General features: G+C 37.7%; 1 protein-coding gene across 3 annotated transcripts; it reads right to left on the bottom strand.

Moving 5' to 3' along the window:
* Nucleotides 1–1,659: 1,659 nt before the first annotated feature.
* On the bottom strand, nt 1,660–15,646 carry LOC148351340 (G protein-coupled receptor family C group 6 member A-like). Of its 3 annotated transcripts, XM_088355077.1 has the most exons (7): nt 15,446–15,646; nt 13,910–14,216; nt 10,531–10,697; nt 9,882–10,416; nt 7,614–7,826; nt 5,633–5,756; nt 1,662–4,496 (listed from the first exon to the last, which is right to left on the bottom strand). In XM_088355077.1, exons 1-7 carry the CDS (start codon nt 15,607–15,609, stop codon nt 3,571–3,573), a joined length of 2,436 nt encoding a protein of 811 aa, XP_088211203.1. In that variant the 5' UTR covers nt 15,610–15,646; the 3' UTR covers nt 1,662–3,570. The 3 variants fall into 3 exon arrangements, with proteins under 3 accessions (XP_088211202.1, XP_088211203.1, XP_088211201.1); XM_088355076.1 differs by having other exon boundaries at nt 1,660–4,496; nt 7,638–7,826; nt 9,882–10,697; XM_088355075.1 differs by having other exon boundaries at nt 9,882–10,697.
* Between the last annotated feature and the right edge of the window lie 10,538 nt (nt 15,647–26,184).

The following is a 26,184-nucleotide window of genomic DNA, read 5'->3' as shown; positions in this document are numbered from 1 at the left end:
GCGCCGAAGCTGTCTTCAGTATAGCACATTTCTCCTCCGTTGATTGGAGACACGGAAAAGATGATGAGCTTTCAGGCAATCGGTAATAACACAGCAGTAGCGGGCATTTTTAACGTTGCACGAACTCTCCAACTGACACACTACAGGTTGAGACTCGAGTTGTTTACATGTGACGTAGACCAATACGTCACTGAGGTCTACAGCCAATTAATATTACCGCCATCTCCTGGACAGGGGTGGAACCTTGCAAGTCTTGTCCAAACCATCTCCGCTTTGCACTTCACTCGCGGAGGGCACTCCTCTTCGAGGGACCTCACTGGAGGGTCCTCAGGGCCGAGTGAGAGAAATGGGATTGGGCCTACATGTCTGATCACTCTCCTGAACACGCCTCTGGTCTCATGTTCTAACTAGCTGGCACTTTCAGAATGCAATTTAAGTTTGTGAGCTTTGAACACACGTTTATCGATATTCATTACTGAGAAGATAATTGGCTCTCTAAATCTGCTGATAGGTCAGACATCCTCAACAGTATTCTTCGTCAGGCTAAAATTGGCAAATGTGTGTCGCTTCTCAGAACAGCTGCCTTAAAAATACGTCGTTTAACAAAGTCACTGTCGGAATCTGGGTTTGATGCTAATGCTATTTCGCTGACAATTAGATAACATGCTTTCACTGCTTTACTGACTTTTTGGCTCTAGTTGAAAGTTTTATTACTGTTTCCTCAGATCCGCCAGCAAATAGTCGACCTTGCCTCTTCTAAGTTGTCCTTGCAAATTGTCATATTTTTTGCTATGATGAGTCTTGTAGTGGCGTCGAATATTATTTTCCTTCAATACCGAAACTTGTTGAAAACACACCAAACACAAAGGTTTCCCACGCATCTCTGTAGAAAATATGACGTGGTCCATTTTCATTGAAAATTCTACACTTCGTATCTTTTTTTTCCGTTTGTATAATGACATTTTGACTAATGAGGTTGGTATTGGTAAAGCTCAGAGACCGCTGTTGAAAAAAACACCGCTGTTTTTTTCTACGCTGATCAAAACAGCCCCACTCTGCCTTTTAGTGGTCAATCCGTAAATAGCACGAATTCCTCGTCGTTTGTACATTTTCTCCACTTTTAAATTATCCTGCGGGCCTGATCGAATCTCTTTGGTGGCCAGTTGCGGCCCGCGGGCCGTACGTTTGGGACCCCTGCTTTAGAGTGAGCAAACGAACACGTTCTGAGACTCTGTAATCCATTTTGTTGGCTTCAAACCACTATATTTGCATTTCTGGGTAGTGTTTTTTTCTCCATGAATGGTTGGTGTCTTGCAAAAAAAAAAATCACAGATAAAAGGACTAAAATTTAGTCAACTTTTACCATAAATTCCGTGGTCAGGTATGCCCCATTTGAATTGTTGTTCCCATACCGGTCAACCTCCACGGCTCCTTGCCCATACAAACTGTCGTATATTCCCTTACAAAATAATCTTACACCATATTTTTTTCCAAATGTGTTCATTTATGTAGTTTAACATGTTATATTGTACATGTGTTTTGTTATATCATACATATTGTTAATTAACATTTTGTTGCGAGATCTTGAGTTGCTCGACATGAATGAGGTTTATTATAAAAAAGTTTCAAAAATAAAGTCGCTTGGACGTTCACTGTAGAAGGAAAAAATACATGCAAATATAATTAAGTAGAATAATACATTTTCTTATTCAAATTAATTTTCTGCATTGAATTATTGTTGGTAATATACTGATTAAAGGAATACCCACAAACCTGTCTTTTTTCATTTTCTTCTTTTACACTTCTTTTTTCTTAACTTCTTTATACAACATAATGATTCATAATATAATACATCAAAGCAAGTGAGCCTTTTGAGAGCCGGCTCTCATTAATGAGTTGCGCCGAAAAAGTCAGTTTTCTAAAAAGAGACGGACTTCCTTTCACTACACAACTACATGAAATCCAAGGCTGCATGCGCACAGTAGAATCAAACCGCTCACTTCGTTTGCAACGAAAAAAAAACGATAGAGATAGCAGCAAACTCGTTTGACGTAATTGATTTGCCGTTTCGTGATAGTCTGTGTATACCGGATGGTACCCGTAATTGACAAATTTGCGTTTTTCCGTACAGATTTTCTTGTACGTCGTACACATCTTAAAATGCATAATAAACGTACTTTGTACGGCAAAAATGTACAGGTATGTGTTCCTGTATAAGTCACGCCTCCTACTCCACACACTGCCTGCCATTCGCTACAGGTGACGCACAACAAAATGTACACATGCAAACTGACGCCATGATTTCAGTATTTTATTCCTTAGATCAGGGGTCGGGAACCTTTTTGACTCAAAGAGCCATAAAAGCAAAAAATATTAATTTTATTTTGGGAAAGAGCCACACCATATATTATGAGACAAATTTACTAAATTGCTAAACCGGCGCCCCAGACAAAAGCTTAGTCTTCAGCACATTTACTTTTGATGATTTGATAAAATTTATGAAAAGAGAATAATGCCAGAGCCCCTGTCCCAAAATCAACAAACATACCACTTTAAACTTGTCTCTTTCTTGCAATTACTCAAGATCGGTTAAACTCCTTTTGACCCTTTTTTCCATACATATTGGTTTCAAAACCAGATGCAAGCATTTATTTTGTAAAAACGTCACAACATTCTGAGAATAGGGAGCCTTATGTGCTTACCTTTGGCGAGAGATGGGAGGGAATGCTTGTACTTTTTGCATAGCTCCACCCATCCCTCCCACTCACCCAATCAAATGACTAAGTTCTCTTCCGGTGTTTTGGCGTATTTACAGTTCTGTGGATTCATCATAAAGTATCTGAACACTGAACACAGATTATATAGTGAACTTTTAAATAAAGGATTCTTTAGCGTTGTACAGCCAAAACGAGTTTTTTTCCCCTTTTTTTGTGTGACACCTTGACTGTTTATTGTAGTGAAAAACGTGCCCTATATATACTGCAAAGTGTTACTACAAAGTTTAGCTTTGGTTTGGCTTTACGTGTACCTGAATATGATAGACATCTCCGGTTTTGAACAAGATGGAGAAATTTTGCATGCAATCAAATTGGTCTCTGAGCCACAGATACTCATAGAGCCATAGGTTCCCGATCCCTGCCTTAGATCGTTGTGAAAGGATAGCGGGATTTTGGACGCGTTGACCAAGGTAGATTGATGGATAAATAGATAGATTCTTTAGATCCAAGTACCTACGGTGGGGAAAACATCAGATATATATTTTGCAGGAATTCAGTGTCCTCCTTGTACTCTGCTTGAGATGCCAACTGTAATTCTGTTCAGCTGTATTTTGTAGGTAAATGTAAACACACCCACCCTAAAATTTTTGCTGTCAGATTGATGGTTGCATACCTCATCATGTGTGAAGGAGGAACTGATAACTATCAGTGGTTGTCAAAATCCATGATTGTAATAAGTAGCACAGTTGAATTACAAAATTTTATTTATAACGCATTACAGTACTTTTTACAGAGAAAAGTAATTCTGTTCCATGAACGCAGTCCTTTGTAACGCGTTAGGTCCCAACATTGGTCACTGAACAACAGATATGCCTTTCCTCTCATAATACTTCCTGATGTATTCAACGATTGCTTTCTCATCATTTCTTTCTTTCTTGAATAGCATGATATAACACTTGGGTGCCAAGTGACAGCAAAGGATGCTGTAGCTAGATATGAGAATGGCAGCACTTTCAATGGCTTGTTTGTAAGCGCCAAACAAATTAATGTAGATGGGAATAAAGAGGATCCAAATGATCATATAAAGCGACATACCAACCGTTATTAAACTAGCATTTTTGTATAGATCTGGCAACTGCTTCCCTTTGAATGCAAACAGGAAACAAACCAGAGCCAAGAGTGCATTATAAACTAACATAGCAATGAAAAACTGAGTGGAGCCTTTATGGCACTGCAACAGTATTGTTGACCTTGTTAAACTTTTGGGTTTTGGTGATGGGGGGAAAAGACAAAGCCATGGCACACACAGAGCCAACTGGATTCCGCAAACCACACCCACGACGACCACTGGCTGGTTGACCTTATTGAAAAAGGATTTGGTTTTTACTTCGAACGTGAATCCCACTAAGATTTGCAGCAGGTTGGCTAAAATGCAAGCGATACATAGAGAAAAAGCTATACCAAAGAGTGGCATGCCAATCATGCAAGAGATCGCCGTGGGTTTTCCCGTGAAGCTAAATGTGACGCTGAAGCACGTCAGCAAAGAGAAAAGCTCCAAAAAGCACAAGTAGCCTCCCACGGCCTTCACAATGGGAGTGCCACGATAGATGCCGAACACGGCAGCAAAAAGGAGTGTCAGAAGAATGCCCAAGGCCTCCAGAACACTCAACATCACAATGAAAGGATCTGACCAGCCTAAGAACTCAATTTTTTTCTTCAAACATTCATTCCTTTGAGTACTTGAATATTCATCGTCTGTGCAGCGATTGCACTCTGCACCTGAAGGAGCAAACATACGCATTTATCAGTGACAAGCACTTGAATGCAGAACACCAACATTTAGATTACTTTATTATATGCACCTTTACCAAAGAGTTAAAGCATTTCAATGATTACAATACATTTTTGCTTTATTCATTTATAAATGGATATTAATCACACTATCTATTTTTGACTTCAGATGAGCCTTTAGCTCAGGGGTTTGTAAACTTTGAGTGAGGCTGCCTTGGGTTAAAACAATTGGCAAAATGTCTGAGAGGAAAAAAGGATTGATTTTGATTTTTGTATCCGCGAATAGTACAATAATCGGATACCTCAAGATTTTAGAAGGAAAGCGATAATTTAGGCATATCTATTTATTCTCATATCGCTGCTGCCATTTAAAAATACGTTTGTCCACATTTTATGAATAATATATACACATACAAACACATCATACACACATATATATATCCATCCATCCATCATCCATACCGCTTATCCTCAGTAGGGTCGCGGGGGTGCTGGAGCCCATCCCAGCTATCTTCGGGCAGTGGGCAGGGGACACCCGGAACTGGTTGCCAGCCAATCACAGGGCACATAGGGACAGACAATTCGTTCGCTCATTATCACCTAGTGACAATTTGGACCGGCCAATTAACCTGACATGCATGTTTTTGGAATGTGGGAGGAAACCGGAGTGCCCGGAAGAAACCCACGCAAGCACGGGGAGAACATGCAAACTCCGCATAGGAGGTTGGATCTCATGTCCTCAGAACTGTGCCGCACACGCTCTAACCACTGCGCCGCCGTGCTGCCCCCCACACATTATATATATATATATATATATATATATATATATATATATATATATATATATATATATATATATATATATATATATATATATATATATATATATATATATATTATTATTTATTTGGCAAAATAATAAAATACTTCAAATTCTTTCCACTAGCGTCAAAGACTTTGAGAGTGGAATACAACAGCTTTATACAGATGTAACATAAAAACCGAGCCATGAAATAATCATACTAAAATCCAAAGTTATCAAACATTAAATAATGTAACAGTTTACCCAAAAACATTGGACTTGCACAATTATTTTGTGCAAGCGTAAAATGCTCACTGTTTACCTTCTCCTTTGGAATGTTCTCCATCAGCACAAGGAACACAATCACTGCAACATCTAAACTCTGCATTCTGCTTCTTTAACTCTTGCCCAGGTTTGCAGGTTTTAGAGCAGTTGTAAGCAGTCACCTGTTTAAGAACCCAGAAGAAAAAGATAGCAGGACGGCTAGTCGTGAATTCTGCTCATATTAAATGCTCACCTACATATGACACAACTAAATCAGAAAGATTAGAGAGGGCATGCCTTCTTTTCTTTGCTGTTACTGCTTTATCAAAGAAAAGCAACAGCCACACAATGAAATGGAGCCAATTAAAATCCGATATCATAAAGCAGGTGATTTGGAGCAATGTGCTTGTCTCAATGATTTAATCATTACAGGAGTAAAAATTTAGCCTTGCGCTAGAAAGACTAACACAAACCAAAACATCGAGACATGGGCTCAACAGGTGATTTCTTAACCCAGAAAATTAAACATAACTGTAAATGCCAAGTTCTGCAATTATCTCTTATCGGGAGGACCACCATCTGTCTTGCTATGAGTTTCCAACCAATTGGAAAAGCTAAATGATTGATAAATCCAGGTAGGCCACCCTCCACCAGAGGGCGCCAACCCGGTGTGGAACAAGACGCACATGAGCCCAATCTCCACACACCTGTCCTTAATTATCCTGACCCTTGATAACGACTGTTTGGACAGCACACAGGGTTGGGTGATTCCCATTGTATTCCTTGTTGCCATTCTTATGCCAATTTCCTCTGGTGTTCTTGCCTGCTTTTGGGTCCACCCCCATAAATGTAACAGATCCTAACAGAACTACGCCTTCTAGTTCCTGTCTCGGGGGCTAAGAGAAAGCCCCTCGGTCGCTTCTGGTTCCTATCTCGGCGGCAAGAAAAAAGCCCTTCAGAGGCTTCTGGTTCCGGTCTTGCGTAGGGAAAAGCCCCCTGGCCGCTTCAGGTCCTTTGGCTGCTTCTGGTTCCTGTGTGGGTGGCGAGGACAAAGCCCCTCGCCTGCTTCCGGTTCCTGTCTCAGTGGCGACGGGAATTACGCTGGGATCTGTTACGTTTGCGGGGGTGGACCAAAATAGAAGAAAACCAGAACGGATGCAGGCGTGCTCAACAAAAAGTGGTGTTTAAATAAACAAAACGGGAACAAAAAAAAAAACACTAGGAAAGTGTCCAAAACACAAACAAAAACAAAACCTGACCTGATAACAGAAGCCCGGATAGAAGTGGCATGGAATGGCAACAAGAGGCGTGTTCAGGAGAGTGATCAGACATGTAGTCTCTTGTTAATCGCAAGTTGTAATCGCTCACTGTGATTGCCTTACTGATCCAAAATGGCCGACGACAGTACAATGGATTTCGTTCTACAGCTTGCTTTGAGCGAGTTGGCTGATATGAGCGACAGTTCGCATATTGACACAGTTAAGGTTATCCTAAACGCAGTGCTGTCTTGCATTGTTCACAAACATTACCAAGACGATATATTACATCGCCAACAGCACTCGTCAGGGTGAGATCCTCCATCTTCTGCACTGTCGACGCCATGTTGGAAATCAAAGTAAGCGGTCTTTCTCCCGTGATTACTCGGGCACGCGAGCGCTCAATAATCACTGGCCGTTCAGAAGCTAGCGATAGCTCGCGATAGCAATCACTCACTCTCCTGAACACGCCTCAGGTTGACATTTGTAATTACTGGACCCTGTGTGCTGACCCAACAGTCATTATAAAAGGTCAGGAAAATTAGGGACAAGTGTGTGGAGACTGGGCTTAGGTGTGTCTAGCTCCATACCCGATTGGCGCCCTCTGGAGGAAGGTGGTGTGCCAGATCTGAACACGTACAAAATTATTTTGTATTTGGGTTTTTGTAGGTCTTTGACTTTAACCTGTCATTCCTTTTTTCTTTTCAGGTAATATCTTACCTTTGTGATGTTATGTTAGCTGCAACATTATTGAAAGGCAGAAATGAACAAGAGATAAAATACCTTCACACTCTGCATTTTACGCACAATGTCCTCCGGCACGTTCATATTTCCATTTGGCCAGTATTCTCCAATGACTTTGATGCATTCGTGGTGCGTCTTGGCTTCTGTGTCCCAATATAAAATGTCATATCCTAAACTGGGGTCCCCGTTATCATCAAAAGATACATGAGTGCTGTCCACAGTGAAGTTGACCTTCTTTATTTCCATGAAAAGCTGAAGAGGCAAATGGAAAATGGTTTAGACCAGTGGTTCTCAACTGGTCTGAGTGCTGGACCCACAATCCAACCCTGATTGCAAGTTCCGACTCAAATCAAGAAATAAATGACCGCTATTCAAATGTAATGAATAAAAGGGATTGAGAGAGAGAAGAGATAGTAGACTATATTAACTTATTTCTGGATTTTTTTTAAGCTTATCTCCCTCACAGTTGACATGTACCTACGATGATAATTTCAGACCCCTTCATGATTTTCTAAGTGGGAGGAATAGCAAATCAGCAGGGTGTTTAAATACTTATTTTCTTCAATGTATAAAAATATATATACATATATACAATGTTCATTTTACCTCTGAAAAGTGATGGCTCCCAGGGACTCGCATGCTCAAAAATCTATGGGTCCCAACAGATCTATGGGTCTCCAAAATTAAGTGTTATCGAGGTTGAAATTGTAAATCGGCGACAAATATATAATATAAATCTATAAATTCATTCAGTTTTAATCATCACCGTTTATTGGTAATACAAATCAGTTATCACTTCAAGATTTTTCAGTTCACAACAATATTGTACACTATACAAAATAGTATTGCTGAAATAATTATATTAATCTATATTTTCATTCAGTTTTAATCATCACAGTTGATTGGTAATACAAAGCAAGTTATCACTTCAGATTTTTCAGTTCATATATTCTTCGTGGTTTTCTGTCCCACCACAGTTCTTCTCAGTCTTCACAGCTTTCTCAGTGTCCAATCCATTATCATCCTCCTCATAGCGTAACCAGGACTATATTATTCCATTTTGGCAGAAAAGTCCTTTTCTTGCTAGGAGTATTCTTTTGTTTATTTTCTTTCGTCTAATCGTTCGCTTCAACACACGTGTTTTCCTAGCCTCCGCGATCTTCTGAAGAATTTCTCCGCCGTTTTTTCATTCCGGGATTATTGGTGTTGTTATCACTTTCTGGATTATGTTTCGACTTATTACTGAGACCGAAGAAATTACCAATTTTGTGTTGATATTCACCTTCACTCGATGTCAACTACCACAACAATGACGAAATCTCGAAGCAACGAGATCTCGTGGGCCGAGATCGGCGTCCAGATGAAAACTCGAACCGCGAGACCAAAACAATAATGGCGGATCTGCCTGACGATAAGTTAGGAGTGCGGTAAATCTTTGTTTTAAAAAAAGTACGGTAATCTGTTAATAATGACAATTTTGTGTAAAAAAAGTTGCGTCCCGGTTGATTTGACACTATGCATCCCCAGCAAAAATGATGCGTCCAGGATGCAGGGACACGGGCAAACGAGAACACTGCATATATACACATTATATATATATATATATATATATATATATATATATATATATATATATATATATATATATATATATATATATATATAATGTTTTTCCTACGCATAAAAATCAGGGATCGAAATTATGAAATAAAGGAGTTTGTAGTTTTTTAGGGAAGTGTCTCGTTCAGCTCTGCTCACTAAGAAGAGCCTGGTCCTTCGGCACCCACTCTGAGATGGTTTTTGTTGCTTTTATCCATATATTACCAATTATTATGTAACATTACGCACAAAATTATTTTAAAAGGGGAATATGAAGAAAAAAAATGTATAAAAAAATAAAACAAAAGGAAAAAAAAGAAAAAAAGAAGAAGAAAAGGGACGAAAAAATGAAAAAAAGGAGAAAATAGAGGGATGAAAAAAAACAGTACCACAAACTTTCCGCAAATATATTAGCCAATAAATTCAAATCTGAAAAACTAACTCATGTTTCTGGAAAGCCAGCAGAATGTAACTTGATCGAACGTCAGGTTTTAGACAGCTTTAAGAATGATTTAGTTGCCACACTTGGGCTTGATGGTGCTCCCCATTGTCCTAATGGACACTAACAGACTGTGTGATTGCTCAGAGCCATAGAAGCGCACAAGGAACATTGCCCGTGACCCACTTTTGGATCCTAAGCCACCAGTTGAGAGACACTGGTTTAGATAAAAGGGTCAAAAAAGGGTAAAAAAAAAAAGGTGATCTTACCTCCTGGGTTGTAAAGTCACCACGGCGATGACACTTTTGATGGTCGCATTTTAGCAAACGTCTGATCCCTTCAACGATGACCTCTACAGCTAAATAAATGTTGTAACTCTCATCTTCATCCATGTGACTGGCCAAGCATTTTAAGTCAACACATAGACTCGGCCCCTGGATCGTGTTTGTCAATTTGCAATTGGCGCCGTTGTCTTCCCACGACCAAATAGAGCAAAGCGGGTAATGAGCCAAGTGATAGTTGAGGATGGCGTTGGTTGTTCCGTTGAACATCGACATGACGTAATCTTTAAATCCTGGAACTGCAATCAACTTTGAATTGAATCCAAATACCTGCCCGGCCATCTTTATACCAGGCAAAGTAGCAAGTGTTTTGGAGGTGGCCCACGAATCACTTGCGATCCAAGTTCTGTTGAGCTTGTACTTGATAGCAGCCTCAATTATAATATCAACGTTGGAGCCTTTAGTGAAAAGCACAATGGCTTCAGCAGTGCTTTTATTTATATTGTCCACAAGGTCAGCCAGCCTAATGTGGGTTTTGGAATGATTTTTGGAGAAGTAATCGGGCAGAATATCAATGAATTCAACGCAGACGTCTTTCATCTTTTGAAAAAAATCTGAGAGGCGATCACTGCCGTACTTGCCGTACTCGTCATCGCTTCCTATGATGGCCAATGATTTCCAGTTGAACTGTTTCACCAGTTCAGCAATGGCCTTTGTCTGGTATTCATCGCTGGATATTGTTCGCAAAAATGTAGGGAACTTCAACTTCCTGCTTAGCAGCTCACTTGTTGATGCGTAGCTTATCTGTGTCATGCAGGGATGAGGGCTAGTTAGTGGAGCTGCGGTGTGCACAGGCTGAGATTTGGTGGGACTGGGGGTCCTGCACTTTCACTTTGTTTAAAGGTATTTCCAAATTCTTTAACATGCAAAATGTGAAGAAATGGTACATTTTATTTCACAGAATCTAATTCTCTCTCTCTCATATATCTATCTAATATATATATATATATATATAATATATATATATATATATATATATATATATATATATATATATATATATATATATATATACACACATTTATATATACATATATATATAGATACACACACACACACACACACACACACACACACACATATATATATATATATATATATATATATATATATATATATATATATATATATATATATATATATATATATATATATATATATATATATATATATATATATATATATATATATATATATATATATATATATATATATATATATATATATATATATATATATATAATTGCTTAATGAGTTTTCATATGAAGGATTATTTAATAATTTACAGCCAAAATGGGTACCGTATTTTCCGCACTATAAGACGCACCTAAAAGCCTTTATTTTTTTCAAAAGCTGACCATGCGCCTTATAATACAGTGCGCCTTATATATGGATCAATATTAAGTCGCAAAGTCTTGCAACTAATGCAAGCAGCCGCCAACTAGATTTTCCCCCAAATGCGAAGTAGTCCGCGGTGTATGCTGGGATTTATATACCGGCGTTTCATTGGCTAACCAATGTGTCAATCATCATTTGAATCAGTCACTATTGGCTAATGTCATCCGGAGCCTCGGATAGGCTAGAGGGCCGAAACAAACCCTGCAATTGGCCGAAAAAGATGTGTCAATCATCCGTTAAATCGATCACTATTGGCTGAAGTTATTCGGAACCTCGGATAGGCTAGAGGGCCAAAACAAACCCTGCAATTGGCCGAAAAAGATGACTGAATAGCAAGCTTGCTAAAGTACGCCATAAAGAAACATGTTTCATTAGTCTGGATTGACTTCACTCACGGTTGTAAGAAGACCATGATTGCGTATCATTATTGAACGTGAGAACTTAGGTGAGTTATGCGGCTTTGTATTTCCCCAGTATCTTGTTTTAGAACGATCTTGATGTTGCTGTGATGAGTTGAGTGAATTCAACTCAATTCCAAGTGTTTATTGTCATATGCACAGTAAAGTTGCGAGCGAAAAAGAAAATAGAAACTAAGGAATGGTTGGCATTTCTTGAATCCCAAGACTTTAACCTTCCGAATTATATTTGAAACGATGCATTTGAGTGACATCGTACGGACGCCGCATCCGCACGTGTCTACGACACGCATTTGCTTCTTTGCAAGTTTTGGGAATGTTAAGGGGGTAAGAAGTTGGACTGAACCATTTGACTGTTTTGTCCATGTTGCCATTGTAGCGCCTTATAATCCGGTGCGCCTTATCTATGGAAGATATAGGACCAAAAACTATTTTTTGGGGGTGTGCCCTATAACCCGGTGCGCCCTATAGTGCGGAAAATACGGTATATTGGTGTGACACTCTGACTGTAAACTGCGTTTAAAAATGTGTCCTATATACACTGGACTGAACCATTGTCACCAAACATCATCTTGGATTCGCATGTATGACAACATAAATAAAAGAGTATAATTTAGATAAAAATCAAAAGCCTTATTTTATCTCTGAGCCATATGTACAGTACTCATGAAAAGAGCCATAGGTTCCTGACCCCTGGTATATTCCAATTATTTTCCTGAGATAATACATTTTGAAGATAGCATGTCTTGTGTTTGTCATCCTGAGCTGTGACGTCATCAGAGGAACAGCAGCACCCTATGTTTTTACATATTAATCAGTCAAAGGGGTTGATTTTTTAATGGTAGTTTTTGTGGAGAATGGCATTGTGAATGCAGAAATTGTACAAAAAAAGGGCATGCAAACAGGGGCAAACTGGAAAAAACACTAAGAGATGCCAACTGGGGCTAACCAGGACAGATTTAAAAAGGCGGACGCAACCCTGGTAGAAAAACGCGTGGCTGGCCAACCAAAAGCACCCACATCATTCGTTTTTCCCCCCATATTTTCAGTGTAAAGCGTCATCCCGCTCCTCAGATATCAGCAAGACCTCAGCATTGACTGGCAGCGGCGTGTGACAATACTGATGATACCAGAGAGTGAAATAGTTCAAAAATCTAAACAGCTCCTTTAAATAAAAAAAAAAAGATTGGTCGTGTGAAATTCAGATTCTGATTTGTCGCTGGCATAAGAATGCTATCCAAATACAGTGCCTTGCAAAAGTGTTCTTATATTTCTTTTATGAAAGGAAACCAGATTTATTCAACAATTTATATTGTGCTCACACATACAAAATATGCAAAAATATTGTGTTCCTTTGCATTCGTACTTTGTAAACCCTAATTTAGCTGTGATCACACCCACAAGTCTTTTTGGGTGTGTCTTCATAAGTTTTGCACGTTTTGAAACAGAAATTTGCCCATTCTTTCCTCCAAAAAAGCTCCTTAAGGTTTGATGGTGATCGTCTTTGCACAGCATTTTTCAGATCGTTCCACAAATGTTCTATAGGATTTAGGTATGGACTTTGGCCACCTCAGCTGTGTATGCCGGCAATGTGATCATGGGTCATTTGGTTCTTCTCGTTTTGGTCGAAGGTTTAGAGGGACAGCCAAGTCTTGGTAGGTTGGCACTGGTTTGTGCTGTTTCTAGTTTGATATGATTGCTCCCACAGTGCTCCAGTAGATGTGTAAGTGTTGTGAAATTTTCTTGTATCCCATTTCTTCTCTTAACTTTTACACATCCTCAGCCCCGACCTGCCTGGTGTGTCCTTTGATCTTAATACTTCATTAGGCTGCTAGTTCAGGTGCATTTAAACTGACATATGAAGTCTGTCATTATTAGTCATTTAGGTAGGCAGGTAGATCATTCAGAAGACATCAGGGGTCCAATATTTTTGCAACACATACTCCTCAGTTTATTGGTTGTAAACATAATATAAAATATTGAGATAATTTGGTTCCACTTCACAATTGTGTCTTACATCTTGATGATTCTGGAAAAGTATTTTCAGTTTTTTAACTTTAGGTCTGAAGCCTAGAAGGTAACAATATAACAAAAAGTTCTTTGAGCCCAATACTTTTGCGAAGCATTCTAAAACTGACTGACCTGAGTAACTGACGACAAGGCTACAGTCCGGGCCACTGCAATGGAGTTCTCAGAGAACCTCTCACCAATCACTGCCATCACTTTAGGCTTCACAAACGAAGTATTGGGTGCAAGTGTACATCTTTGAGGTTCCCAACAGTATTTTACAAGATCCAGAGCAGCTTCCATGGCAAGGCCCACATCTGCACATGTGTCATAGATGTTGTAGCCTAACGTGATGTTGGGAAGAGGCTTTGGTATTCGCTGGTTGACTTTTCTGATAGCATATATCATCACTTGAGTTTGTAGAAAAATCTGAAAGCTATAGCTGAAATGTACATCAAAACACACACATGCACATTATGAAGCACTCATGTCACTCAGTAACAGTTTTAGGAATTAAGCTGTTATAAATAACGTATTATTTCTTTTCAGTTACAGGGTAATTAACTATTTTTTCATCGTTACAACGCCGTTACAGACGTTTATAAGCGGTGCGTTACTTTAGTAGAAATCAGAATAGACAAGCAGAACATACTCGGTCTGTCTTTTGGCATGTTTATTCACCAACAACACGCTAAAGTGAACAAGGCAGCCATCTACGATAACAAAAAACAATAAATGCGTGAAGAAGTCACACAATGGAGAATGTCTTACTTTAATTTCACATGTAGGAGAGCTATTGAATTCACAATACCCAACATCTCATTTGGGGTGTAGGAATCTTTCTCAGTGGTTCTTCTGATTTTAAACACTAATTGATCTTTCCTCGCTGAGAGAAGTCTTGTCAGCTATCTTAGACGAAGAGAGAGTGCGAGAGATAGGGGGGATAGAAAGAGTGGGGGTATAGAGAGTGACGAAGAAAGGGGGAATAGGTGAGGGAGATGGAGAGAGGAATTTAATAGTGACCTTATTTTGTTTTACTGTTGGCTTCTGTTGTGAACAAAATATTTTGATTCATTTCTTTTACACTGCAGTGTTAAACATACTTTATATTGTTTCACAGTTTACTTTTGAGGTGTGAAAATATGGATTGAGTTTTACTGTATAGAATAAATCACAATCTCTTGTCAGACAACTGCTCATGTAGACATATGCTGCTGTACCTCAAGTACAATTGACTCTTGTAGTGAATAAAGTAATCGAAGTACATGTCTACTTGACCATTTGTCTCAAGTTGTGAGTTAGATTTGACTTATAAAACTAATTTTATATTGTTTACTGCTGATTGTTATTTTATTACATTGTTTACTGTTTATTTTTGTTGCACTTTATGTGTAGGATACATCTGTTGCTGGTGAGGTGCAATAAATATAACTAAGTCCTATAACAAAACTACCTGATTGTTCTTTTCTATTCAACTGACTCAAAGACTGCTCAGAAAGTTTCAATTCTTTGACATACAACTTTTTACGAAATTAGTGGAAATAGTTACTTTCTCTGGTAACTAGTTACTTTTACTGTAGAGTAATTCTGTTACTAACTCAGTTACTTTTTGGAAGAGGTAATGAGAAAATATAAGTGCCCAATACTGCTCATCAATGAGTTTGAACTTACTGGCTGCAGGAAAGAGGTCCAGGTATGGTTGTTCTGTTTGTTTGAAAGTGAACTGGAAAAAGTCCTCCGATAACGATGTCGCCTGGAAGGTATGCATTCAACAATCGATTTGCCTGTGATCCAGTCACAGATATTATACAAGCAAGAACACCAAAAAACAACATATTAGGAGATAGCTTAAGACTACTGTGTCTTCTAATATGAGCTTCCCTCTCTAATGTATGAAATCATTCAAGGACAAAAGGTCTTATACAGTATCATGCAGTAACTTCCTCTCATTAAAAGTCTGACAGGAACTTTTCTTTTGTTTGAGAGATTTTGCCGTGTAACGTTGAGAGGAAATAGAAAAAGGTATCTCAACGGTTTGTGTGACAAACAATACTAAAAAAAAACTGTTTTAGAAACCCTTCATAAGTTTTACTAAAACAGAAAATTGGCATTCATTGAACTAAAATATTTTAATTTGATACACTGGTATAAGTAAGGGAATTTACTTTAATTAAATAAATAAAATTATTCATGTTTCCATATTTTGATACATATAGTGTTTTGTATAACATGAGTATAAGTTCTTTTTCTCCCTTTTTAAAGTTATTTTTTATTTAATCATGTTATTTTATAAAAATAATAATAAAAAAAACCCACAAAATAATCAAAAGTATTCATTTCAGAATAATTTTTTTTTGTTTTGATTATGTTTATTCTATTATCTTCATACTCTTTGTGCAGCGTTGTTGCAAATATTAAAACAGGAAAAAGAAGAAAAAAAAGAACATTGATGTATTTAGATTCACTTGAAAAAAAAACTATTTCCTAACTTTTTGCATAATATTTTTTAAGATAACCGTTTTTTTAGTTTGTTTTTTTTATACAAAGTTTTGTATTTTTTCTGAGGATTATTTGTACTTACCCCAGTGCAGTGGTTAGAACATTCGCCTAACACGCAAAAGGTCCCTGGTTTGAGACTGGGTGGAAACATATGTTGGCCTGGAAAGGGATGAGCGCCACGAGGCATTACTCATCCAAGACACACCAAAAGAAAAGTGTCCTTATGACCCCACTGGTTAAGTCAATTCAAGTCAAATCATTTTTATTTGTATAGCCCTTAATCGCAAAGAGTCTCAAAGAGCTTCAAAGGTTGTTACAGACTATTTTTTCAGACTATTATTACACCATTATTCAGTGGACCATAATATCTTGCTAGAACGGTTGGAAAAATGGATTGGTCTCTCAGGAAACGTCCTATTATGGTTCAGAGCCTACCTCTCAGATAGGACACACTGTGTTAAATATGGCAAATTGACATCTAGAGCCATTTAGTGTTACTTGTGGTGTTCTGCAGGGTTCAGTGCTTGGCCCCCTTCTCTTCAGCATTTATATGCTTCCACTAGGTGATATTATTCGCAAGTATAATATCAGTTTCCATTGCTACGCAGATGATACTCAACTCTATCTCCCGATGGAGGAATCTGCCACACTAAACTGTGGAAATTTGGAGGCCTGTCTCACTGTGATAAGAGTGGATGTCACTCAATTTCCTTCGTCTTAACTTTGAAAAGACTGAAATGTTAGTTATTGGTCCATCTAAGTCCCGTGACTTATTCTCTAAAACCGCTGTGAACATAGACAATTGCCACATCACACAGAGCGATTTACTTAAAAATTTAGGTGTCATTTTCGACCCCGATCTGTCCTTTCAAACACATGTGAAGAAAATTACTAGAACCGCTTTCTTCCATCTCCGTAACATTGCTAAAATTCGTCCTATACTTTCCCAGTCGGATGCGGAAATCATAATTCACGCGTTTGTTACCTCTCGTCTCGACTACTGTAATGCACTACTTTCCGGTCTTCCGATGACCAGACTTCAGCTGGTACAAAATGCTGCAGCGAGGCTTTTAACAAGGACAAAAAAGTACGATCACATCACCCCAATTTTGGCTAACCTGCATTGGCTCCCTGTTAGCCTAAGATGCGATTTTAAGGTTCTCCTATTACTATACAAAATCATACATGGACTTTCCCCCTCATATCTTTCAGATCTGATCTCCCTCTATGTCCCGGCCCGAAGCCTTCGTTCCAAGAGCGCTGGTCTCCTTGTGATCCCAAGAGCCAAGAAGTGTTCCGCTGGTTCGAGAGCGTTCTCCATCCGGGCACCGGTGCTGTGGAATGCTCTTCCCCCTGAGATCCGATCTGCAACCTCAGTGGAAATGTTTAAATCTAAACTTAAAACTCACTTCTACTCCATAGCATATGAATAACCTACTCTTCTCGTCGGCTGAAAAAATAGTCTGTGTAATATAGTGTAATAATCTGTGAAGCCCTTTGAGACTCTTCGTGATTTAGGGCTATACAAATAAAAATGACTTGACTTGACCTTTGGCCCATCAAAAGTACTTTTTTAAAATGTGTCATGTCAAACACGAAATGACTTTATTGTCTTTTTTGTCAGTTCCACTGACAACGAGTCAAGGAATCTCCTGTTAGCTGTCTGAAAAGCAGCTGGGATGTGCTCCATTACCCCCGTGATCTCTTTCTTGATGAGCGCAGCTGGGATGTGCTCCATCACCCCCTTGGCCTTGCTGTTGATAAGTGGCGCTGACAATGGATGAATAATGTCTTTGTTCATTTCTCAACTGAGTTCCCCATCACAGCAAATAACATTTTGTCCGTGCCCTCTTTTTGACAGGTTGATATGTCCATTGGAAAGTGCATTGACTTTCAAAAAAAAAAAGAGTCTTTTGTGGAATTCTGTGGCACTTAGAGTCTCATCAATTTTATCGTGCTTACGTACTGGGATGTCTTAGTAATTAGTCGGATTATTCAATGTATTAAATTTTCTCTAAATTTAAGTACTAGTAGACATGATCTTAGTTTAATCAATTTCTATCCATTTATTTCCCATGCAGTTATATTTTTAAATTATCATGACATGTCTCGAAATCAATTAATCCGTTATTTTTAATTCCTATGATCCTTTCCAGGATTGATCAATTTGTTTCTCATTGTCTTCTAAAAAATGTTTTTCCATGGACACTGTTTCCTTTTAACTTAAACAAACCATAAGTCAGTATTTGTTACACATTAATTAATCATTTGTCAATCGTAACACTCATTCTAAAAAAAATTCAGTGTGGAATCAATTGTCCTCCCAGAGGATCCAGTTCTTTGGGCTAAAACTTGTCAAAATTCCAAAACCTCACATTATCTAATCATCAAAAAATCTCAAAAAATCTAAAAAAAATGCCAAATCGAACTCAATGTCAAAAACTTTCTAATTGTATTTTCCTCTCTGTAATCATAATCAATCTTTTGTTATTGATTCAATATAAAGCAATGCATACTAGTCACTTATGAATTATCTTGTTGACTCATATTTATTTTATTTGATTATCATAATCTTTATTCTGCGCAACAATCTTTGTTTCTACGCAATAGTCTTTGTTCTAAGTTATAGTCTTTGTTTTATGCAATAGTCTTTGTTTTATGCAACCCTTCGAGATCCCTTGTGAATAAGGCTATATAAATTAACATGATCTGGCCCGACTATTAATACTCGTTTTTTTCTTTTTCTTTTCTTTAAAAAAAACCATTTCATTCAGTGACTGAAATAGCTTCAGCTACGTTATAAATGATTTCTAATCTCGAATTTTCTTTTCTGTGTTAATTTGTCGTAATTTTCAAACTTCTTTCAAAATTTGGATTATTTTATTGAGAGTAATCTATTATTGAATATGAGAAAAAACTAAGGAAATAATCTTTTTACGTATTACGCCTCTTTTGAATTTGTCCATTTACGAACGAACGAGAAGATGGACACTAAAATTATGGACGGTTTCCAGTCGTCTTCTTTGCTTTACTCGTCCTTGCTTTATTAGGAGCAAAACTACACGTCTTAAAAGTTATTACCCTTTTGCTATTCGCATATTCAACGAGAAATGGTTAGTTTTGTTACTTAAATATTCTTCCTTTTTAAACTATTCTGTATAATTGTCTTGTATTATACACTCAGCGTTTTCATTTCCCCACGTATCATTTATGCAGGGGAGGCAACTTTTTTTTCCCTTTAAATTGTCATTATTATTTGATTTACTCTTCAACAAAGATTTACCGCACAACAAACTTTTATTTTGGTTTTGCGGTATGAGTTTTTATTTTTCTGCACGCCAATCTTAGCTAACGAGATCTCGTCGCTTTGAGATTACGTCATTGTTGTTGGTAATTGCTGTCGAGTGAAGGTTAAGTCAGTCTTTTATTAGACAAAACGGCTTTTTTGGCTCAATTCATTAAAGGCATAAACGGCTTATTTGCTTTGATAATTGATATTACGAATTATGTTGTACTAAGAAGTTAAGGAAAGAAGGAAGTACAGAAAGTAGAAAATGGAAAAAGACAACCGTCAACAATTAGATGCAGAAAAATAAATTAATAATTTGATGTGTTCTGCTGGTTCGAGAGCGTTCTCCAGCCGGGCACCGGTGCTGTGGAATGCTCTTCCCCCTGAGATCTGATCTGCAACCTCAGTGGAAATGTTTAAATCTAAGCTTAAAACTCACTTCTAGTCCATAGCATATGAATAACCTACTCTTCTCATCGGCTGAAAAATAGTCTGTGTAATATAGTGTAATAATCTGTGAAGCCCTTTGACACTCTTCGTGATTTAGGGCTATACAAATAAAAATGACTTGACTTGATGATCAAAACTGACTGAATATGTAAATATCTACTATAATTGTCACTGATTCATAACTTTTATCTTGGTATCACTAAATTTTGGGGTCTCATAGATCTCTGTCTAGATCCATAAATCTTTTAGCAAGCTAGTTCACGGAATTCAAAATCCCTTAGGGGCAAAATGAACTCCGTACATTACAATATCTCTATTAATCTATTCTTTTACATCTATCACATTATCATTCTTGAAATTTCAGGTTTAAAATTATTTCATATGTATATATATATATATATATATATATATATATATATATATATATATATATATATATATATATATATATATATATATATATATATATATATATATATATATATATATATATATATATATATATACTGGACTGTCTCAGAAAATTAGAATATTGTGATAAAGTTCTTTATTTTCTGTAATGCAATTAAAAAAACAAAAATGTCATACATTCTGGATTCATTACACATCAACTGAACTATTTCAAGCCTTTTATTATTTGAATATTGCTGAATTTGGCTTACAGCTTAAGAAAACTCAAAAATCCTATCTCAAAATATTAGAATATCATGAAAAAGTATACAAGTAGGCTATTCAACTAATCACCTGAATCATCTAATTAACTCGAAACACCTTGCGAGGGTTTCCTGAGCCTTAAAAACACTCAGCTTGGTTCAGTAAACTAAATCACAAGTATGGGGAAGACTGCTGATCTGTCTGCTGTCCAGAGGACCATCATTGATACCCTCCATCAGGAGGGTAAGACACAAAAAGAAATTTCTCAAAGAGCAGGCTGTTCACAGAGTGCAGTTTCAAAGCATATCCACAAAAAGTCTGTTGGAAGGGAAAAATGTGGCCGGAAACGCTGCACAACCAAGAGAGATGACCGCAGCCTTAACAAAATTGTGAAGAAGAGCCGCTTCCAGAATTTGGGGGAGCTTCAAAGACAGTGGGCTGAAGCTGGAGTCCAGGTATCAAAAGCCACAGTTCACAGACGTGTCCGGGAAATGGGCTACAATAGCCGTATTCCCATGGTCAAGCCACTTCTGAACTCAAGACAACGGAAGAAGTTTCTGACTTGGGCTATGGAGAAGAAGCACTGGACAGTTGCAGAGTGGTCCAAAGTCCTCTTTTCAGACGAAAGCAAGTTTTGCATTTCATTTGGAAGTTTGGAGAAAGGCTGGAGAAGAGCAAAATCCAAGTTGCTTGAAATCCAGTGTGAAGTTCCCACAGTCAGCAATGGTTTGGGGAGCCATGTCAGCTGCTGGTGTTGGTCCACTGTGTTTCATTAAGTCCAGAGTAAATGCAACTGTGTACCAAGAGATTTTAGAGCACTACATGCTTCCATCTGCTGAAAAGCTCTATGGAGATGAGGATTTCATTTTCCAGCATGATCTGGCACCTGCCCACAGTGCCAAAACCACCAGTAACTGGTGCACTGACCATGGCATCGCTGTCCTTGATTGGCCTGCTAATTCCCCTGACCTGAACCCCATTGAGAATGTGTGGGGTATAGTTAAGAAGATGAAAGACACCAGACCTACAAATGCAAATGAGCTGAAGGCCGCTATCGAAGCATCCTGGGCATCAATAACACCTCAGCAATGCCACAGGCTGATTGCCTCCATGCCACGCCGGATTGATGCAGTAATCCGTGCAAAAGGATTCCCAACCAAGTACTGAGTGCATCAATGGACATTTTCAAATGTTTGATTTAGTTTTGCTGTTATAAAATTATTTTTTACTTGGTCTGAGGAAGTATTCTAATATTTTGAGATAGGATTTTTGAGTTTTTTTCAGATGTAAGCCAAAATCAGCAATATTCAAATAATAAAAGGCTTGAAATAGTTCAGTTGATGTGTAATGAATCCAGAATGTATGACATTTTTGTTTTTTTAATTGCATTACAGAAAATAAAGAACTTTATCACAATATTCTAATTTTCTGAGACAGTCCAGTATATATATAGATAGATAGATAGATAGATAGATAGATAGATAGATAGATAGATAGATAGATAGATAGATAGATAGATAGATAGATAGATAGATAGATAGATAGATAGATAGATAGATAGATAGATAGATAGATAGATAGATAGATAGATAGATAGATAGATAGATAGATAGATAGATAGATAGATAGATATCCCCGCGACCCTAATGAGTGGTGTTTTTGTAGTATTTCCATCGTAGGACCTTGTGTTTCTGCAGTCATGTTTTGTCGTGTTCTTGCAGTATTACTGTAATTTTGTTTTGTAGGATTTTTCCGTATTTCTATAGTAGTATTTTATGTAGTATTTCCATAGTATTTTTTTGTAGTACATCTTAAGTATTTTGTAGTATTACTGTAGTTTTATTTGTTAGTATTTATGTTGTAAAATGCATGTAGATGTATTTTTGTAGTATTTCTGTTGTAATATTTCTGTGATCGTATTTTTGTATCATAGTATTATTGTAGTAGTCATTTTGTAGTATTTCTATGGTGTTTTTATACTTTTTTTATACAGTATGAAGACAATATATGACCCTGTTTTAGTTGTAGTAGGTGTTGTTGTCTTTTTGTAGCAGACACACTCAGGCACAATGGGGACAATGTTGGGACAAAATAAACATTTTTATTACTAATGCTATATCTACATTAAATATGTACCTTCAGTATTTTGACAATTTTGTTTGGTGGGCCGTAGATTGCCGACCCCCAATCTGGGTGATTAGGACCCCCAAAGCTCTGAACCTAAAATCGACCGTGTATTTTTGTGTAAAAAAAATAAAATAAATCTCAATATAAAAACTCACTCCCATAAAAATGTATCTATTTAAAATGTCCAGCAGAGGTCAGAGTTGAATCATTTTTAACTTCTAGTTTATCAATTTATCTAGCAGTAAACGCACATTTAAGAAAAGGTAAATTCAACACCCAAAAAAGTATTCTATAATATATGAAATCAAACTGTAAACTAAAATATTATTATTTGCTTTCGCCTTTCTATTTACCTACTGCTTATATGCTTCACATCTGTTTCCTCAGTGGGCATTACACATTATTTCTTCCAAGTTTGAATGATGTCTTATAGCATTGTAATTCTACAATAATAATTTTAAAAAGCAGTCTGCCAGTACTAATGATTTGAGGTTCCTGGTGATGGGCTGAAGTATCCCGATAGGATTCATATACCCCTCTGCGGGATGTCTAAACTTTCACCGTTAAAAAGTGAAGCTTATTCACCACTATGTTATTACCAGGTTTTAATTATTAAATAGGGTTAAAATTAGCCCAGTCAACGACAACAACTAAAACATTTGCCTTGTATAACTGTGGTTTGAAATATCTGCTAATTTAAAAAACAACTTTGGAATAATTATTCATTTATTTAAAGACACTGATTGTGTCAGTGATTTCTCATGACATAATTAAAATTCCCAAGAAAGTTTAAATGACCCATTTCCCGTAAACTTTTTTTCAGAAACAATCTGTGGGCAACCCGTGTTTTATAAAGGGGTAACCACATTGGTAACTCTTGTTTTTGTCTTTATTATAAAAATGAAAACCATGCACACGTTTATACTCGCGGTATCACCACAAACATTAACTGTGAAAATTTTGAGCCTTTCACCAAATTTAAGTATCTTGGAGCTGTCAGAAGAAAAAATCAAGTCAAGTCATTTTTATTTGTATAGCCCTTATTCACAGAAGTCACAAAGGGATGCACAGACCAGACTATTACATATTACAGACTATCATTACACCAACGCCTGATCTAAAACGTACAGGAGGGAATGGAAAAACTCAAAACCTCAGCATGAGGAAAATGAAGAAACCTTGCAGGATGACCAGGCTGTAACTGATGTTGCAATACACAGACATTGTCAACATAAAACAGGTAATTCAAAAGGAACACTGCAATGAAAAAAAAATCTGACTCATACAAGCGCTGCATTCTTTCATTTTCCTTTGCTTGTGAAGAGGAAATTGTTTTAAATTATGTCTATTTGGTCCAGAATTTAATTTGGTGGTTACTGATTTGGCCAGCTAGAAATTCTGTAACAGGTTAACAGTACTGATCAATTAACCCGGTTTTAAGATAATCAACTCATTTCAATATCATAGCGTGTCAACATGGAATATTAGCCCAAAACACCAAAGACATGTTGTTGCATTATATTTTATTGCTTATATCTGAGAAAATAGGGGGGCCCTTTGGGGTATGGGTGTGTGCAAGGGAGCACATGGCCTCACAGCAAGCTAAAGAAAACTATCTCTTATACTTTTTGGCGGTGGATCTTGATGATACTCCAGACAACAGGAACGGAGAGAACCACGGGCTCTCCAAGCCACGTGGCTCTGGGGTGGCAAGGCCCCAAACCTGGGACCTGCCCGGAATCCAGGCCTTCTAGGTCTTCATGGTCCCATACAGGAAAGGCCAATCAAAACTTTATCATTCAGCTGGAGAGTCTGGTCACTTCCTGTGAATGAATGGAATGTTTGTCTTTCGAGATGTTGGCGGAGTCGGTGGATAGAAAAAGGTTGGAGAAATGGATTTGTGGCAGTGGAATTCCTCTATACATGCGAGTCATGGACTCTCACAGCAGAGCTAGAAAGGAAAATCCAGGCTATGGGGAGTTGATGCTACAGGAAACATCTAGGCAGTGTCCAACACCATCATGCACATTGGCTCCTACGAACAACTGTAGTCAACTGTGTGCAGACAAAACCTGAAGAAGTATGGTACCATCACAATATCATCAGAACTTACAAAGATCATTTTCCAGGGCACAGTCCAGGGGGGCAGAAAGAGAGCAAGACAGAAAAAAAAACTGGGCCAACAACATAAACGAGTGGACATGTGCCAGCAGTGGAACAGTCAGCGGTGGAGAGATCTGTCCGGAGTCATATCCTCAGTGCTGCCACAATGACCCAGCAGTGGACTGTGATTGTGGTACAAATTGGGCCTAGACTCTTGTACAATAGACTGGGTTTTTACTGATGAAATTAAATGATCTGCATTTATATAGCGCTTTTCAAGTCATGACTTCCCAAAGCGCTTTACAGTGTGCTTCACATTTCCCAATAGCGACCGTGCAGCCATGTAAGGCGCTAACCTGATTATTGGGGGCATTATGGGTTCAGTGTCTTACCCAAGGACACTTTGACATGTAACACGGAGGAGCCGGGATTCGAACTGCGATCTCTTGATCCCAAGACAAGCGCTCTACGTCCTGAGAAACTGATGTGAAGTCCTCGTCAATTACACAAATCTGCAAACCTATCTTTGACATATAGGTAAAGTTAACAAAGTCTTAATACAATTGTGCGATTTGACTCTTCCCAATCCCACAACGCTCATAAAAGTACACCAGAGATGTGACTTGGGCAGCAGGAAACGTTTGAGTCACAGTTAATAAACATTTGTTCGGGGACTAACTTGATATTCATTAGAGATGTCTGCGTGTTTTTTTTTTTTACATTTTCAAGTCATATTATTGGATAAAAACTAAGCAAATGTGCAGATTAAATTGGAATGTAATGAATATTGTTCATTCATCACAGTGACATGCAATTGGGATGCCTGCTGTGTTCATGACAGAGAGGGTGTCTCATAATGTATTACTCATCTCTTTTTGTTTTTGCATAGTTATGTTAATTGTCATGCATATATTTGTAAATTGAAGCAACGTGCCAACGGAGGCAGGGGAGGCGGTGCTTAATCTGTCATCATGAAAATGTAAAATTAGAGCTATATTAAATAGTTGTATTTATCCAATTTATATTTTTTTCAACTTCACAGTTTCGTGATTGTCTTATTCAAAATTTGTGAATTTTACATTACATTATGAATACTATAAATCTAGTTAGTATATAATGTATTACTGTGCTGAGCTGTTACATTTTGCAGAGTGAGAGACAATTCTCTTGCCTCATGGCAGAAAGTGATAGTGAGACCAAGGAATCTGATTTGGCACCCACTTCAGCTCCAAGCAATCACATTGGCAATGGTATTAGCAAGTTAACAGCAAGTCAAGCATCCCATGTT

The sequence above is a fragment of the Urocampus carinirostris genome, chromosome 15 (assembly GCF_059441175.1).
Source record: "Urocampus carinirostris isolate Australia breed hairy pipefish chromosome 15, RoL_Ucar_1.0, whole genome shotgun sequence".
NCBI lineage: Eukaryota > Metazoa > Chordata > Actinopteri > Syngnathiformes > Syngnathidae > Urocampus > Urocampus carinirostris.
Note: the sequence above shows the minus strand (reverse complement) of the source record. Positions and strands in the feature narration are given on the sequence as shown.